The following is an 18,877-nucleotide window of genomic DNA, read 5'->3' as shown; positions in this document are numbered from 1 at the left end:
GTGCACCTTGATAATCAAACATACAGCCTGCAGGCCAAATCTGGACCCAAACTGGGTGCTGGGTGGCCCCCCAGCTATTTTCTAATCAACGATAAAATAAAGTTATTCACACTGGGAATTGTTTTTGTACTTTCAGTACGCATACGTTGCCAGAGTACATAAAACAGCATCAACATAGAGTTTGTTTATCAAAAAGGTGCAAGTGTCCTACAATCCCATAAATGTCCTGAAATCCTAGAAATATCCTAAAATCCTAGAAGCATTCTAAAATCCTGGAAGATGTCTTAAATTCCTAGAAATGTCCTAACTTCCTAGAAATGTCTTAAAATCCTTAAATTCTAAAATGCATATGAGGCTGCTGCGACTGGCCCCTCGCCACCTGTCATTTTCCAAAAGTGGCCCCCAAGCAAAGCAAGTTTAGTATCCCTGCCTTCGAGAAAAAGTGAGAAAGGTTGGATGTTGTCTTTTGGAAAGGAATGTATCTCTGGCTGCAGGCCTATCTAAGCACAGCTTTAGCATAGGCTGGAGGAAAACAGCTTGATGCATCCCCAACATGTGGCCTTTAAATCATTCCTATAACCTAATCATACCAGCTCCTCTGTGACACCCTGATTACATCCACAACATGACTTTTACAGCGGTTAAAGATCCTCTCCGTGCTCTCGTGACAATGCAGGGAAATTCACAGATGACAGTGGCGCTCCCCTTCATCCTAATGCAATGTGAGTGACACAATGGAGTTGCTTACCAAGCCAGTCGAGGCAGCATTGTGCGACGCAACACGGAGATTAATGAGCGGCTAACACCAGCTTGAAAGGAATGAAGTGAATTTAAATTTCTCCAAAAGTTAAAGAGCTAATGTTACAGTATTAATTTCCTCTTGAACAGTGAGTGGGAAAATATCCATTAGCAAAATTAACCACAGTTTTCTAGGTAGCTAACATTGTGCGGCTGTGGCGCTACAGTGTGGGGCCACAGCTAATGAACACACTGCAGAGGGTGATATTTCATTATACAAATTAATGCTCACATTTTAATGGGAAAGTCACATAATGAATCTAGGCTTCAGTGACAGCAATTAGAGGCCCAGATTGTCCCCTTCTGGACAAGGCACTATTTAGCAGTAAGCAGCTGTGTGTAAAAAATAAAAAGGTCCTCGCTCTTGACAATAGCCACACATAACTTCAGGCAGGGCCGCATAACCAATAAGAGTCCCTGCTCACCTTTAAACGAGGAGAGGGGGAGACAAAGAGAGGGAGGAAGAGAAAGAGGAGAGGCAGGACTTGCCCATGTCACTTAACCTTAACCTAACCTTGTAATCAGGATGAATCAAGAGGGACCTGTGATCTCCCTCTCCATTCCTCTCATTGCTCCCTCCTTTTTCTCCTCTTCCTACGAGTCTCTCCCTCCTAATACATTTCTCTAAGTGCCGTCTTTTTCCACTTTTTTCTCCATTTCCTTTTTCCTACCACGCAGTATCTTCAATACAACGACAACGCTAAATTCAATATATTATCTTTCATTTGGTTCACATTTGTATCGAAAGTTCCTCCTATTTATGCGCATATTTATGATGTGATTTCCTCCTCTGTGGCAATTGAACTTTTAATTGCCAACCCAATCACTGGAATAATTGTTGGCATTGTACGTTTTTGCAACCAATAGATACATTGCATTTGTACACTATTATGTAGCAAATATGTTGAAAATTTATGTTTCAAAAACACTGTGGTTAACATGTGGTTACAAACAAAGCTCACTTGGTTATGGTCAGGAAAAGATGTTATGGCTTAAAATACCAGGTTTAGGTTACTAAAAAGGTGCTGGAATTGCAGCAATGTCTCTGCATTTCTTGGCACTATCACGGCTGGAAATGCGCTAATGTCTCTGTTAAAAACAATTTTTTTTTCCAAAGCACAATCCCAGCAGAAAATGTTTTGATGAATAACAACAGCTTTTTGTGGAGCTATTTCAGTGGAAAATGTGGCTATATCTCAGTAAAAAACAACCGCTTTCGTAGCACTATCTCGGCAGGACAATATGGTAATACCTTGTTAAAAAATGACGGCTTTTTTTTGTGGCACTGTCCCAGATGGAAAAACTCTTACAGGTCGCTAAAAAACATCCACATTTGGTGGCTAAAAAGCCACCAGAAAACACGGCAATGACTTTCTAAAAAACATCCACTTTTGTTTTTCGTTGGTCTCAAACAGTGTCTGCAGCATGGCAGTTATCTCTTGTAGTTGCCATGTCATCTACCATACCCTCCACCTCCAGATGACACCTCATGTACTCTGTCAGTTTAGAAACGTTGCTATGTTACATGTGAAACCTAAAAATGTTTCGTATCCCCGTTTCACAGAAATGTATAATACCAATCTTTTTTCTTCTGGTGACCAGACTGTAATTGTAGCATGCTCAACTCACCACCAACCTCTTATTTAAAGGATATTGTCAACAAATCCAGTAAGCACTGGCACTGTAATATATTTTAAGTCAACTCTACACACACCATCCCTGTGCAATATTCACAAGAGTACCAAATGTGTATTATTCCGCAGCTAAAAATAGTCCCAGTGCATGTTCTGTTCTCCTCTTTTCTGTGTTTTTTTTTTTTTTACTTAAACAGAACTAAGTTTTTGGAGATTTATTTCTTTAGGAAAAGAAATGGATGTTATTGATTTGTTCTTTTTTATTAACAATAAGAAAAAAACCCAGCCTTATCCTTTAATGTATATTTGCCATTGAATGGATATATTTATCAGAGGTTCCTGAGTACAAATACTGTGCATCTGTTGTGTCACTTTCCCCTCTGACAACATTGAACTGTTGCCTCTGACAGTATTAGAGTCATTCTCAATTCACCACTAACCACTAAGTAAAGCAGATCTACATGAAACAGATGTAAAACAGCTTCTATCCATTATACACTCTCTCAAACATCCCATTGGTGTTTTTTTTCCAATCTTCCGTCCAAATGGAAATTCATCTTCCAGTATGTCATATCTATTAAGCCATTTTAATTGCCCCTCTGTACAGGTTTGGGGTATTTATCTTTACTTGTTTCTATGGTGCCGACACAATTCACACAAAGCCAGATGAAATCAGTACATGCAACATGAAGTGTAAACATACGACGGAGGAACAGATCCCAGTGCAGCAATCAGGAGGAGGATGATTTATAGCCACAAAGGTGTCACTTAGATTTTATTAACTTGAGTTTTTCATGTCAAAGTGGAGCTATTTCCCCTTCTATCGTTCACCTTCAGCTGGAACAAAATGTCCAAAGTAGTTCAGCAAAGCCAAGACGGACAAGAGCAAAAAGTTTACCGTTCTATTTTTAACTCCCAAATAGCAATTTTCTGGTTTTGTGGCGGCAGTGATCTGTCATGTGGCTGGGAGGTTGTGCTGTTTGCGCTGATATCAATTAAAAGTGGATTAACGGGTACATAATGACCTTTAGCAGTAAATTGTGTGTAATGTTGCAAGGCAGGATACAGTATATTCCCCAGATGTCACACCAGGCCCCTGACGTATGATGGAGCAGATGTCTTAGCCAGTCCAAATGGCCCTCTAAGACACAAACACACACACACACACACATACATGCACACAGGCTCAGACCGACAAGCATGCATAAACATGTGTTCGCACACATTCCAAATGGTGCACACACACGTACGCAAACACAAGGAGAGGCAGGAAATGCACTTGTCGTCTGTCTCGCTCGCTCCAGATATATTTAAATGCTTAATTTAAATGGGAAACTAGAATCAACTGATGGCTCTCTGAGGGCATTTGTATTTATTTTCAGTTTGCTTTACTTAGCAAACATCAAAAGAGAGTGTCAAACATACAATCTTCATGCTTTTCATTCTCATTTTAGATACGTAGATGGTACATTAATCTTTATTTTCTCCCCATGAACATTAGCAACCTCTTATAGGGAAAAAAAAACAGGGGAGGAAAAAAAAAAGATCAGATCAGTCTAATTTCTGTCTAATTTGGCTCCTAGAATATCATTTTGTCCAGTTAGAGGAATTGAGAATGATCATTTGCATCAGGGACGTTTCCTTATTGAATCAGCACTGAGCCTCTGTTCGGCAGCTCACAGGAGAAGCACTTATTGGGTTAAAAGCTCATCTCGTATGGTTTATTTTAAATATACTCTATGCTTCATAGCCACTGTAGCGTAAGAGAAAAGATATCAGGGCCATCTCGCTGTCTGCACGTTCTTTTTTTCTTTAGTCTTTCTCTCTCCTATCTTCAGCGTTTCCACCTTCAATTTTCTTTTGTATACCCTCCTATTCCTTTCTCTCCTGTATCAATATTGTATTGAGTTGGTGTTTGTGGCCCTTTATTTGAGAACTCTGCAGTAGGTCTGCAGATCGCAGTCTTTTTCTGGAATGGTGCCCTCTAAATAATGATAAATTACTTGAGCAGTATGCCATTTGCTAATTATATCCATGATTTACTACACAGCCCGACTTAAATCATTCAAACCAGCCTTGCGTAACAATGCCTTTTTTTCCTTTTATAAAATGGTTTCCATGTGTATAATCTAAACAGTTTATGGCCCTATGCTGTATATATAGAAATGTGCATACACAGAAAAACACTACAACCATCCCTTTTTCATTTCTTTTTCCACCAATCCCCCCTTTTTTTTCACACACTTACTGTTATCCCTCTAACAGAAATTCCACTCTGGGAACTTTTTATATGTATATATTAAAAAAAAAAAATCCAGCTTAGCATTTTTTCCCCTCTCTGTTCATTGTTTAATGAATCCAAATCTGGCTCAGACTCCAAGCCTATTATAATTGCTAGCAGGATGTGTTCTATTTCAACATAAGTATCATTCCAATGGAAGATCCACTTCTGGCAGAATAATGCTGGTGTTATACCATTATCAAGAATATTCATTAATATGGATGTGCAGCATAAATAAATATATGTAAATGTTACACAACACATTCACCCCTCTTTTACCGTCATATAAATCTCTTTGATCTGTGTATCCTGTAGTGAATCATATTTTTTCTTTATCGTAGGGCTTCGCTGCAACAAGCATGTGGTCCACATATGTCGCCGGCACATTTCGTTTCTTCTTCTTTTTTTTTTTTCAATACTCATTGACTTATTTTTGCATTGTAGTGTATCATCCATATTTTGTTCCATAGTGTGGCAGTGGTCAGGGGAGATGTTACGCAGCCGCTGATTTATGCTCCTCAAGATAAACTGCAAATAGGGAACGTCCCAGAAAATGCACTCTCATCGCCAAAGCCCGGGCCTGACAGCAAACAAGGCCAGAACAGAGGCACGATGACCCCACACACATCCATGCACAGACACACAAACGTACCCTACTGCAAACCCAGCCCCAGCGTACAAACACAGATAGCATCGAGACAGTTTTGTTGTCAGCTGAAAATATTATCTCTTGTAGTGGACTGAAAGCACCATATGGTGAAATGTTTTTTTATGGTGTTGATGTGAATGATGGCTCACTTGGCGGGGCTGGATCGAGCTGGATCGACCCATATTCAGATGCCTACTCCACAACCCTACCGCCGTCCCAACACACACACACACGCAGTAACACACACATCTAGTGGAGCAGAGCCGACGTCTGTAGAAAAGCAAAGACATGGGATTGTTGATTATATGCAGGATCCTTTTCATTATCACTTGCAGTTTATTTCATTCTGTGCTTTATTATCGTTTTTTTCTAAACTTTTTGTTCCCTAGTTTTCCATCTTTCCCTCATTCTTTCTTTAGAAATTGCACGTGTTTTGATGGCAACTAAAAATGAGGCAATTGCAAAATATCATCTTCTTTATAGTGGTTAATGAAATGCATATCTTTTTTGTGAGCTCTACCCATTTGACCTAATTTTCTTTGTTCGGGGAGGTTACATGACCCTAGGGTCCACATTCCCTGCTCCAATAAATAGATCTTGATATCCAGTCAGTCTAATAATCAGGTTAATTATTCACTGTTTTCCCTGTCTCTCCCTTTCTGTTTCTCTGTCTCTTTCTTGGCCTCTCAGGAGAGAAACCCTACCGGTGCCCTCATTGCGACTATGCCGGCACCCAGTCTGCCAGTCTGAAGTACCACCTGGAACGCCACCACCGTGAGCGCCAGAATGGCTCCACCACCTCAGGCCCATCCTCTTGCCACACCCCATCCTCTGACCACAAAGAGGATCATGGAAAGACAAGCGGCGGCGGCATCTTCGCCCGACCTGATGTCCTCCGTAATGTTTTCAAGGGCATGCCTCCCAACCTGGACTTCAGAGCAGGTCCTTTGCTTCCACATCAGTGGGCATCAGCTGGAATGATATCCCCACACGACCGAGATCGTGAGCGCGGAGACCGCCGCTTTGACTCCGCCTCTTCAGCTGATAATATGAAGACTGCTGATGGCCCATCTGCGCTGGTCTCAACAGCGACAGATAGCTTTTCTGACCTAAGCAGGGCTTACCAAAGCATGATGGGGAACGGAGTCCACTTTCAAGGTTCTCTTCAGGCCTTCATGGACAGCTTTGTCCTCAGCTCTATGAAGAAGGACATGAAGGACAACCAGAGTCCAGTCCAGCTCCAAGCCCAGTGCTACCATGATACCGGCGAGCCCAAAGCAAAGCGGGCTGTCTCAGCTGACCAGGAAAGAGAAGATAAGCCTGAAGGGAAACAGAACTCGGAGCCTGGAAAACCTGGGTCCCAGTATGAACCACTTGATCTGTCTGTGTCAGTCCGCCCTGAGTCTGCATCCGGATCTCTCCCCGGCTCTTCAGTCACCATCCACGATAATGTTGCGTGGCATGGTTGCCTCTTCTGCTCCTTCTCCACCTCCTCAGTGGAGCTGATGGCTCTGCACCTTCAGGCCAACCACCTGGGTAAGGCCCAACAGCAGCGGTCTGATGCAAGCAAGGAGCTTCATGGAGGGACTTCTCCAACCACCTCCACCATTCACTCCTCCAAGACCTCTAGTGTGGACAAAGATGGAGACAGAGATGGAGAGAAAAGCCAGGGACCTTGGAACAACCACATGGACCAGCCCTACAACCCCTTCCAGAGTGACTTCTACAGGAGGTTTGGTGGCATGTATGATGGATCCCCAAGGGCCAACCAGAGTCTTCAAGCGTATATGGGCACAGCAGAGCAAGGCCTGGACCTACCCTCCCAGGCCTTTGGAGGGGCACCCTCAGCTGGGGACGACCAGATTGGCGAGATGGGTTCCCGTGGAGACACCGAAGAGGACCGGGTTGGGTCAGATGAGGAGGTTGTAAAGGCTGGGGTGCACAGTGCCAGTGAGACCCCGTCAACCACCCCCAAGAGACAGCAGCAACGGAATCACTCTGATGAAGAAGAAGAAGAAGGAGGAGTGGCTGAAGAGGAGGAGGAAAGAGATGAGGATGGGCAAATGGACATGGAGCGAGAGGAAGAAAGAAGTCCAGCTTCAGACCACCTACAGAACCATCCTAAACAGCTCCAGGACAACTCTACAAGGAGTGGAGCTGGTTTGGCAGCATCTTCCTCTGCCATGACACCACTTTCTCTGGTTCCCCAACCCAAGAACCAAGCTTTGCCGCTGGAGAAGCAGTGGCAGCAGGGCCTGGCCCTCCTGTCTCCCGGAGGCCCCCCAGGACTGTTGAAGGCTGAGCAGCAGACCCACCTAGAGCAGCAGATGAATATGCTGTCTGTCCTCCGAGCCTACAGCAATGACAACCTCCCCGCATTCAATGGCCTAGGAGGCGGAGCAGGCGGAACACCCGCAGGGGGCATGAAGAGGCCAGATGCACCTGGTGAGTGTGTTTTACCCCTACTAGCACTGTAACACACATTTATTCACAGACAACCGAAACCACACACATAAAAGCTCATGAATACACAGGTGTTTGAAACACAAATTCAATTTTCCAGGCGCTGCATACACATAAACACAGCAGACAAACACATATACATTTTTTTTTCCCTGACACCCACAAAGGATTCTCAGACACTCACTAAAGGTCTCGAGATTGGCTCTGAAGTGATTTCAGCCTTATTTCAAGCAAGTTTAGAAGCTATCAGCCTGCCGACTAGCAACAGATTAATCTTTATTACACGTTTATATTACTGGAAGTGCAGCGCCTCCCTCCCGCTCCACAGCATGGAGGGAATAACCCTGGATGAGTAAGAGCAGGACCTCAGCTCCCTGTGCCATCTCCTCCACATGTCTCTTAACTATCTTAGCTCTCATAAAGCTGGCTCCCAAAAGCCCATTACTTTATAAGACTCGTCGATCTATGACCCTGTGAAAAATGAACTGTCAACTTTCATGATTCTGCTAAGGTTACAGCCGCTGCTTGAGACTGGAGAAGGAAATGCTATTTTTTCTCTCTTCTTTACAGTGCTCTTTTGCCATTTAGGGTAGTTGCTAAAGTGTCTCTATAGGAAAAAAGTAAAAACCCAAAGTTGGAGTTGAGCTGTGACCATGCACACTATAGAAACAGATAATGCAAAAAATAAACCCCAAAAACTTTTTATTATTTTCCAATGCCTAAATATGGCCCGAAAGATAACCCACTGTCAAATAAATATTTTTATTTTTCCAATGACTAATAGAGCAAATATCTACAGCCATATATTCAGAAAAGTACAGTGGATGATTCATGGAACAATAGTGACCCCTTTGTTAATGAAGCAATGAAGCTGTAGTGTTAATCTGACCTTTCCATCTGACGAAAGATTACTCGTTGTCATGAAGCCAGGCTTTCTGCATAGCTGAACATCCTGTGAGCAGTTTAACGAAACAAGATTGATAAATAAATATACATGTGTATGTTTTATAGAAAAATGCCTTTGTGTGAGAATGCCCAGCTTATTGTCTTATCACAAAGCTTCTGAAATCAAGATATGCTAGGTCCCTCTGCGACCAGTAATGCTTGACCTTTATAGATCTCTGTGGGACAAATATCTTTCTTACATGTTAGTTTGTCCTAGTCTAAGTCAGGGGTACATTGTCACCCAGTGAGTCATTATCTATCAAACTTGTTGGCAGTAGACATTCAGATTTATTGGATGGCACTGAACATAGCATCGAAAATATAAAAGATTGTAGGAAACACGAGTAAATTCAAGACATGCTGTGGTTGCTTGAATGTGGATATGACCGAGTTGTTTCACTTAGTATGCCAAAGCTCTTACAGCTACTGGTTTCAAAAGATTTATGTGTTCATGTAAGTGTAGTAAAGAGTAATTCACTATGTACCATAATGATACTGTGAAAAAGAGAAGCTTGAGTGGTATGAGGAGTCATTCTCATCAGACACTTCCAGTGGAAGCTTGGGTTTCTTTACACAGTTCAAAAACAGGCATGTATGTGAGTCTGTTTGTGTGTGAGTGTTAACCCTGTGATGGACTGCATGCTGTGGATTCTTTTTAAACCCCTAACAATAAGAGTTTCTCGTATTGATATGAGGATGGAGATTGGTTAACATTGGGTAACAACATTAGGGTAAGCCAGTTGGAGGCAGACTGAGGCAGGGTAGGATGGGTCATGCCTTTGCAAATCCCCACCGCTAGTAGTGCTAACTTAGGAAACACTCCTGTGTCTCTTATCAGCAGGCAGGATCAAACAACTGTATCCGATCATATGGGTTGGACAACTTGTTGAGTTATGGATGTGGTTACTGCATTGTTTTTCTACTATTGCTGCTATTATTGGTACTACTTTCTCTACAAGTACTTTAAATTACTACCACTCATTGTTCTAAGACCATTACTATTGCCCTATGGTAGAAGACATTTTCTGGTCTTTTACTTTAGTTAAAGCATCAGTATTTCAAAGTAAAGTACTCCATGTTTAATTAAAAGTTAAAGTCACGCATTTATATAATTTTTCAGTGAAGATATGTCATGATTATCAACAAAATGTACTTTAAGTATTAAAGTTATGTAGTATGTAGGTATTATTATATTATATTATATTATCTGTATGACATTATTACAATCAGAACTGTATTAAAGTCTTGTTGTTTCAAGACAGTTGTTGATACTGTCATTGTTACTAGCATCAGTACTGTGACTGCAGACAGTTCTGCTACAGTTGTGCGATAAAGCTTGGATGAGAAAATAGACCCTCTTGTTTCATAGTAAAATGCACTATTACAGTCCCTCTTTATGTGTCCACTTGTAAACCCCTTGTGTTGGGGGTCACCCGCAGCGTGAAGAGCAACAGTCACACATTCCACCGTTATTTGGTGGGTGGAGAAGGTGGGGGTAGCAAAGACATCCGTAAAACTCAATTCAGACCTGGCAAAATGTGATTATCTGGAGTGGGTTTGCATTAGGTTTGTATGCAAATACGGCATAAATCATTAATATCGAAATTCTCCCTTGAATCTGTGGGAGCCGTTGTAGGGCACGCGCTGCACGTCTGGAGTGGCCGTCTCTTCATTAGTATACCCAGAGGAGGGGGGAAAGGGCTACAATGCACATGAATCTACTTGCACTCTGACACTTAACAGATACACACATATATGCATCCACACACACATATTCACACATCTGTAGTATTAAACCACACCTCCCTAAATTGGCTCAGGAATTGGATTTATCAATAAATGTCATTAACAGCTGCAGTGGCCCTGAGGTCTGTGTAATCAGACAAGGTATCTGGTTACTGAGGTACAGTACGCTGTGTAAAGATTGATATAAACCCACACCATTTGCTGTACTGTAGATGTGCTTAACGCAATCAATACTTGGCTGCAGTGGAGACCTATCTATAGCCATACATTATCAAAGTTGAAGTATTACATTATTCAAACAGTGCTGTACATGCCACGACTGCTTGCGAACATCGCTCCTCACATCGTATTACTTACATTACCTCAGCCCCCTCGTTCATTTAATATATTAAATGTGGACTGGGACTTAGGAAGGTTGAGATTGACAAGCTGGAGAGAAAGTGTTGATAGGAGTGTAGGACTTGGATGAGCGCGCTGAGGATTCCAGAGGAGAAAATGGCAGAGCTCATAGCCGAGCACCTCTCGCAATTTGAGAAGTGGGCTACATAAACAGAGCGTTAGTGGATAGGAGAGAGAGAAAGAAGAGAGGGAAAACGCTGTATATTCTCACATCAATTAGACCCATCACTTCCAATTAACAAGTACTCTCACATTGTGCTCTATAGTTCTCCTCATAAGTGCTGTTGTTTGCTGGTGTTTGTTGCTGATAGAAACTCTCAGTGAGAGTCACCTCCTGTACACACATTAGATGACAGTGAAGAGTCTATTTTTGTAGACTTTAGAGGATGAACATGTATGTTGCTACCTCAGTGTCACCATCTAGCAGCTGGAATCAAAGTAAAGTAGCTACAGTGAAAATGGAGTCATTTATGTCTGTATGAAATGACCGAAAGTGTGTTAATGTGCATCCTTTTAGCATTCAAATTGTGAAATATCTGATTTCCCATGTTCTTTTTAATATAAAGCAAGTATAGGTGCAGTATCAAAATGTTCAGACTATAGAGAAATGCACACAATCCGTTTTCAGAAATGGTGCCTTCAAATGAGCAGTTTGCAGGATGAAAATTTTAGAAAATTATCAAAACTGAGCATCATGACTTCCGTGTAGTAGTGATGTCACAACTGCACTACCTAAATTTAGAAACGGCCGCTACAGTGTTGTTACAGTCGTTTCCCGGCTTCATTGATGATGAGTTCTCATGTGTAAGACCCCGAAACATAAATCATTAATATGCTTCTCAGCCTGGGCCAATATTTAGCCTTTATATGAATATTATAATTATATAACTAAATATATGGGGGAATATTTTTAATATAGATTATGTAGGCTGTAGGTCAGTACATATTATAGATCCATAGATTAAATTTTGTCCACTGCAACACTGTTGACTGCAGCAATAATTTCTTTCCATATTGCCTTTTTCTGACTTCCTATAATGAAACTTTTCAGGCTGTCAAACAAGACCAGTTGGTTGAATTGGACCTGGGACATTTGTGTTTCCATTTCTATCTCTAGCTCTAGCTGTTCTAACTTCTTCTCTCCATGTCGTAAACTCTCTGGGCAAGGCCCCTAAACTCAGAATATATCTGTGCTGGATATGTAAATCACAATGGTTTTCAGCAGCCGCACATTGTTTATCGCTCATCACTCATCAACAACCTGTTATCTGTACACAGTGATTGGCGAGATTTCACGAATCACACGCAAACGCTATTGTGGGGTGATTTCAGGGCTCAGATCTGCACTGGTTTGTATGTTAGATTGATAAACAAGGGCGATGATGTCCGCTTCTTGTCTGCACAACAGTGAAATTCTTAGACTTTATGTAAGGCCCTTTGCTTGTGCTCTAAATGTATAACTCTGCATTATTAAAAAAAACAACCCAAAAAACAATTAGTCAAGAAATATTGTATTTTACTCTCCCCCATGCAGTCTTGCTATGACGTCACTGGCCTTTTTGGCCAATAACCCTAAACTTTTTTTGTGTGTGTGTGTGTGTGCAGGAAGTTTAATCTTAAATACAGCACTGGTTGTGTCACTAGTGGCCAATTACCTCTGTCAGAAGGAGTGTACTCCAGCCTGCCTTCATTGTGAGGGATTTGAACCCATGAGAGCTGAGGTCATATTGGAATAACTTGCAAGACATGAACAGACCACACACACACACACACACACACACACACACACACACACATACACATATCTATATATGTGTATGCAGAGGGAGGAGAAGAAAAAACTCAAATGCATACTTGCAGAGTAAAGTGCAAGCTATTGTAATAAAAGGCTTTCATGTGTGTCTGTGTGTGTGTGGGTGTGTGTGTGTGTGTGTGTGTGAGAGAGAGTGTGAAATAGGTTCTGTAAAGCACTGATGGCAATTAAAGACATATGGTGGGATTGGTGGGCTTGCTGTGAAGCGCAGATGTAGTGGATCACAGTTGGCATGACTGGTGTAATTTTCACTTTCTCTGGTTTAAGTGGAAGAAAGGTAGGCATAACAAATTAAGCTGTGCGCATGCACACACACACACACACACACACACACACACACACACACAAACACAAACAAACACAACACTAGATGCATATATGCTGGTGTCTGTAAAAACACAGATACAGTAACCAGGATTGTTTCTTAATGAACAAACACAAACAGCACTCAGCACAGTTATTGCGCATTATTGAGCACCGTGTTTATCAAATTGACAAAAGTGAACATTTGGATTTCACCAAAAGATAAAGTCGAACTCAAGAATATTAGCTAATTTTGTATTTAAGAGAATTCTAGAGGTCTCTTAAATGATTTAAGAGATGACAGCAGAACCATCATGGTTTGGAATGATTGTACAAAATCATTAGACATAATGAGTAATATGTTAGCTGGGGCAAAATGTTCAGTAATTCATAATAGGTTATTTTTAGCCTATTCCTTGCATTTGATTTGATCATTTTTTTCAGGATGTAACATTCGTTTTCTTTCCTTTTTTTTTTTTTGCATTTGTCCGTCCCAGTTGCAAACAGCAAGAATAAAACTTTCAATACCCTCTCGTTGTTTAAATTCTTCATATTTTCTGATTTATATTGTTTTCTACTATATAATCATTATATATCCACCTTAAATATATATATTGTACATTGATGTATGACTGGAGATAATAACCCAGCTAGCACTGGATGTCAGAAAGTCATTGGACTGTTATGTCTTACAGACGTTTTTTCGTATTTTCTTTGGTAGCGCTGTTGCCTCACAGCAAGAGGGTCTCTGGTTCGATTCCAGGGTAGAACTGGATTCGGTCCGTGGGCAGGGGCCCTTCTGTGCGGAGTTTGCATGTTCTCCCCGTGTGAGCGTGGGTTCTCTCCGGGGTCTCCGGCTTCCTCCTACAGTCCAAAGACATCCAGGTCAGGTTGATTGGTGACTCCAAATTACCCTTCGGTGTAACTTTGAGCGTGAAAGGTTGTCTGACCAGGGTGTACCCCACCTTCCGCCTGATAATAGCTGCGATTGGCTCCAGCCCCCCCGCAACCCTTACGAGGACAAGCGGTTACAGAAAATGAATGAATGTAATGAAAACATGTTAACAATATTTTAAATGTATAACAACATTTGAATTTCATGTATTGTGGATGTTACCACATTACAACCTTTTGCAGTTGTTGGGGTTTTGTTCTCCATACCTTACAACTAAATGTTGTTATTCTAAGCCAAGATGGAAGACATTGGAATTTAATTACTTAACAATATAACTTAAAACCAACAAAAAGATCAGTGGGGCAGATGTTGGGTTAATGCTCATGGAGCCATTTAGATCATGTCCCTAAAATTTTGTGTGAAATTTTGGGGAAATTTATATCCTTGGTAGAACCATGAAATACTGGGTACTCCCCAGTTAAACACACCTGCTTTGATTGTGAGTGGAAGCTGAAGCACCCAGTTTAAAACACGATTACCAACTCTGTTAGTGACACTGACCATCTCATCCTCCTCACGTCTTGACTGTATTCTCAGTTTCCCTCTGTTCTGTTTGACTGATAACACCTGCGAGCAGGCACACACACCGACCCACACACAAACACACACATTTAAAACTTGTGATAATGCAAAACCTGGTAATTGCCAATAATACTGTCCTCATCAGGTGGTTAATTACCATGAATTTGGGTGCTGTTTGTCTCTAGGAAACATGTGCACGCACACATAAACACTCACACAAAATGCTTTGACAAGTGGAAAAGGCCTGGGGTACTTATTGCTCCCAGACACCCCTGTGTTTACTAATGAGCTAGATACAAAGCTTACCTGCATAGCAGTAATTATTCTGTACACTTAAAAGTAGGTCTGGAAGTTCAGAGGGGTTACACCCGGGGATCCTAGTGGGGGCAGGTGGTGCTTATGATCTCATTTAGTGTCTATATTGAGGATACAAAAAGAAGTGGATACATCATTTAATAGTAGTAGATAGTAGACTCCACTGCATTAGTTAAAGATCTGTTTTCTCCAAAGGGTACACACAAAGTGACAGAACTGAAAAAGAAAACCAAATGACGTGTGATATTGATGATGTGACGAGCATACAGTACCATATAATGCTGTGAGCTGCTACTGTTCTCCCAGTAATCAGTCATCACTGAGGTGTGGTGACACGTATGCAAAGAGCAGGACTGTCACCTCTTCGTTAAAAGATCATTTTGATTTATTACAACTCTGATGTTATTTTTGTAGTTGTTGCCCTTTTTTTATTAGTTATGGGAACATTGCACTCATAAAAGTAATTGCTAAGATCTGAGAACACTGCAACATCGCTGCAAGAAAACCCTGCAGAAAGGCAATAAATGCAAGCAGTCATACAATCAGACAGGTTGGAAGAAGGGCTGATAGCTATATTGCTGACATTATCTGGAGGTAAAACTGAAGTGAGCACGGCCAAAATGTTTCCACATTGAAGGTTGAAGAAGGTTGAATGCCAGCAATAGAAAGACATATATGTGGCTTGCCTTTTGTTATCACTCGCCTAACACTACTATGTCGTCTTTGATTGGAAATAATGGCGACTTGTGCGGTGGCTACAATAGACATTAACCTGCTAATGTTTTGAACATTCGGCAAGAGTCTTGGAATGTTACTGCGAGAGGAGAAGTCACATAATATCAGTCAATGAGAACACAGTCCTCTCGCAATTGTGTTTTATAGAAATTTCGAAATATTGCTTTAGTTTTGCAAAAATTTGTAATGAAAACCCACCTACAGTCTTGTTTTAAACCTCGCCCAATTGCCTGACCACATCTTTATTGTCCAGTCTCTTTTTTTCAGCGTAGATGCTGCATTCCCAAACCTTAACTATAAGAGTATAATCATACTATTACGATAGAAACATCATGTGAAACAACATGGTTTTGGTTCACTGTCAAAGCTCATATTTCTCCCTGAATCTCTTGGTTGTCACTGGACCAGCCTCTTGTAAACAGCTTAAACTGATAACTGTAAAGCTACATACAGTCAGCCTGACTGAAACTCAGCCACTGATGTTTCTTCATTGAGAGTAAAGTGAGTCCACTTGCTCTCCTTCCTCTCCTCTCAGATCCCTGCATTTCACTTTCCCACACTTTGGGATCCTCCCTTTTCTTTATCTCCCGCTCTCCGTCTTTCTTTCTCTCCTCGTTGCTGGAGGGCACGGGCTCCTCCAGTGATTAAGCCGTCTGGAGGCCTGTCTCTCTGTCTTTTACCGAGAAGAAGACGCCGACTGTTGGTGATACACTTCCCCCGGCTCTCATTGTGTGCCTCCGCCATGCCGAGATGACAGCTTTGACAGCTGGCGAAGGCGAGGTGCTATTTCACATGTGCTACAACATTACCAGTTTAACTTGTGCAGAGGTGAATTATCACCTTGTCACCCAAAAGTGCAAATAGTGTAGTTTTCAAAGAGCAATTAAGTGTAATAGCTGCTTTCAAGCCCCAAGCATGGTACCTGTTGCTCACTTTCTCTGCCTCTTTTCTCCTCGGCAGATGTGATAACTAAAAATATTTCCCCCCCTTGCTAATTCCCAAGATATCAACTGCCTGCTGAAAGGTCCTTTTTGAAAAGGCTTCCTATTCTTCCCGTGTTCCTCTCTCTCTCTCTCTCTCTTAGCCGTTCTCACTAATACCGCCGATGATATTGGCCACATCACGTTTCCTGGAAGTACAGTACAGAGAATGAAGGCCAGTATCGAGTTGCCCTTGAAAAGGAAACGGAGACGAATGCTGGATGATTGCAAAGTTACATGACAATTATTCTATTCATTATTTTAGAAGCAGGATGGGGAAACAGGAGTGAAGACAGCGTGGGAGCCGGGAGGTTACAGGGAGTCGGAGATCACATTCATACACTCTATAAGTGCGTGCATGTTCACGTGCAAATCATGTGCTTTTATGTATATATGCAAGTCTGTGTACACCCCCCCCCACCCCACTCCCCAACTTGCACACTCATAGCCACGTTATTGTATTCGATATCGCAGAACATGAAACAATGGGTTATAAATTGGCCTTCCAACCCGATATATTTGACATGATCTCTGCTTCCCATCTCGTTAGTTTGCTGTTTGTTTCTTTTCTTCCCTGACTCCTGTAGACTTTGTTCAGTTTGAGTTGCTCCTCTTAAGAATGCAACGTTCCCTTCCCCAGGCGCCCCGGAGATGTGAGGAGGACGCCTCAGAGGAGTTGTACTCATAAAGCTCCTCATCCTCCGAGGGAGAGACAGAGAGAGACAGCAGAGACAGAGAGAGAGAGAGAACAGTACCGGCAGGCAAAGACACACAGGCATAATAACTACACTTACACAGCTAGTCGACACATAATGAGACAATGCCGCCGCAACTTCAAGGAAAAACACAGATATATAAAAAACAACAGAGAGCAAGGCAGAGAGAGAGGGAAACAGGGGGTTTGGGGGGGGGTAAAAATAAAAAAATAAAAATGAAGAAACTATGTCAACTTTTATTTCCTCTGTTATTCCACATCAATGGAGGCATGCCGCGATACTAATAAAAACAAAAAAATATACACAGGTATAGACACATAGGCAGCAAGTTGGCGTGTTTGAAACGCTCTGTGGCAATTAAAGACAAATAACTTGCATTATTTTCCTGTAGTGAAGGATGATCCCGACCACTCGCTAAAAACATGTTTGATTTAAACATCAAAAAGCGCCGAGACACAAATAAATAAGACACAAATAAACAAAGTTGCGCTAGATAAAAAAAAAAAACAGAGGAGGCAGAGAGAGAGAGAGAGGGAGAGAAGACAAACCGCGGGGGGAATAAGAAAGAGAATAGCGAGCATCGAGACAAATAAGCCAGCAACATTATAACATTAGCAGTTAGAAAATACACTTAATTCCTCGGCAGAGATGGATATAAACTGCATTGTTGCGTTGCAAATCCCAGCGACCGGATTTAAACTGCTGCATTGTTTTATTAGGGAAATATGGGGGTGGAGGAACACTGCTTGTTCTAATTACAGTGATTTAATCAGGATTAGAGAGGTTACCTGGATGAAGCTAGGGGGCATCCATGGCAAGGGCACATGCTTTTAGACAGACCGCTTACACGCAGTGGCGTGTTTCACAGAGCTGGCCCTTATCGAAAACTCATCTGCGACAGTGACTTCAGCTTGGAAAACAATGACTTTCTTTGCTCTTGCATGAGTAAACACTGGCCTATTGTTCTCTTTCCCTCCTCTCTCTGTCTTTATTTCTTTTCCTTTTTCACCCCCCCTCCCCCGCCTAGTTAAACAGCAGGCAGAGGGAATCCATTTTAATCTGATTAATAACTTAGTTGATCACATATAACCCAATTTTCATTCAGTGCCGCCCTTGTCCGCCTGGCCACACCCACGCTGACCTTTGGAGTCACCACAGTGACAATAAAGCACAATAAGCACCATTGTCCTGTCAAAAAAGCCAAAGATGTTTTACATCATTACAAAAATTTAATGTCCCCATCTTTTTAAATGCTCTCTACAAAAGGCCAGGCCTGCAGTTCAGTGTGTTTGTGTGTGTGTGTGCGCACAGGGGTTATTACAAGTGGGATTCGAGTTTCCTGGGTCGCAAGGATGGGAACAACTTTCCTCATGCATTCACAGTAATATGAATCGTCCTTTTAAAACAGATATGGTTACATATTAGTTTTGAAAGGTACAGTAACCGGCTCAATGTTAAGCTGCCCTCCAACACTGGGCCTCTTTGTTCACTCGGCCCCAGCTAATAACTGGCCCCTGATCCTCATCTCTTACTGGCTCAACTTTTTTTTTTTTTTTCCTCCTCCATCTTTTTTTTTTCTGAATGTATCTTTGATTACACCGTTATATGAGCTTCGTTTTGTCA

At 41.8% G+C, this 18,877-nt stretch overlaps 1 protein-coding gene across 5 annotated transcripts in view; it reads left to right on the top strand.

Annotated features, from left to right (window-relative positions):
• The window catches only part of znf536 (zinc finger protein 536), a 298,506-nt gene that overhangs the window by 206,796 nt on the left and 72,833 nt on the right, over positions 1–18,877 (top strand). For all 5 annotated transcript variants that reach the window (XM_088081055.1, XM_088081050.1, XM_088081061.1 and 2 more), the window contains one exon: positions 6,053–7,807. In XM_088081055.1, coding sequence (XP_087937181.1) covers positions 6,053–7,807 — 1,755 coding nt within the window. The remainder of the gene's footprint in view (positions 1–6,052; positions 7,808–18,877) is intronic.

The sequence above is a fragment of the Plectropomus leopardus genome, chromosome 1 (assembly GCF_026936395.1).
Source record: "Plectropomus leopardus strain MGB_pleo_1.0 chromosome 1, ASM2693639v1, whole genome shotgun sequence".
NCBI classification, from domain to species: domain Eukaryota; kingdom Metazoa; phylum Chordata; class Actinopteri; order Perciformes; family Serranidae; genus Plectropomus; species Plectropomus leopardus.
Note: the sequence above shows the minus strand (reverse complement) of the source record. Positions and strands in the feature narration are given on the sequence as shown.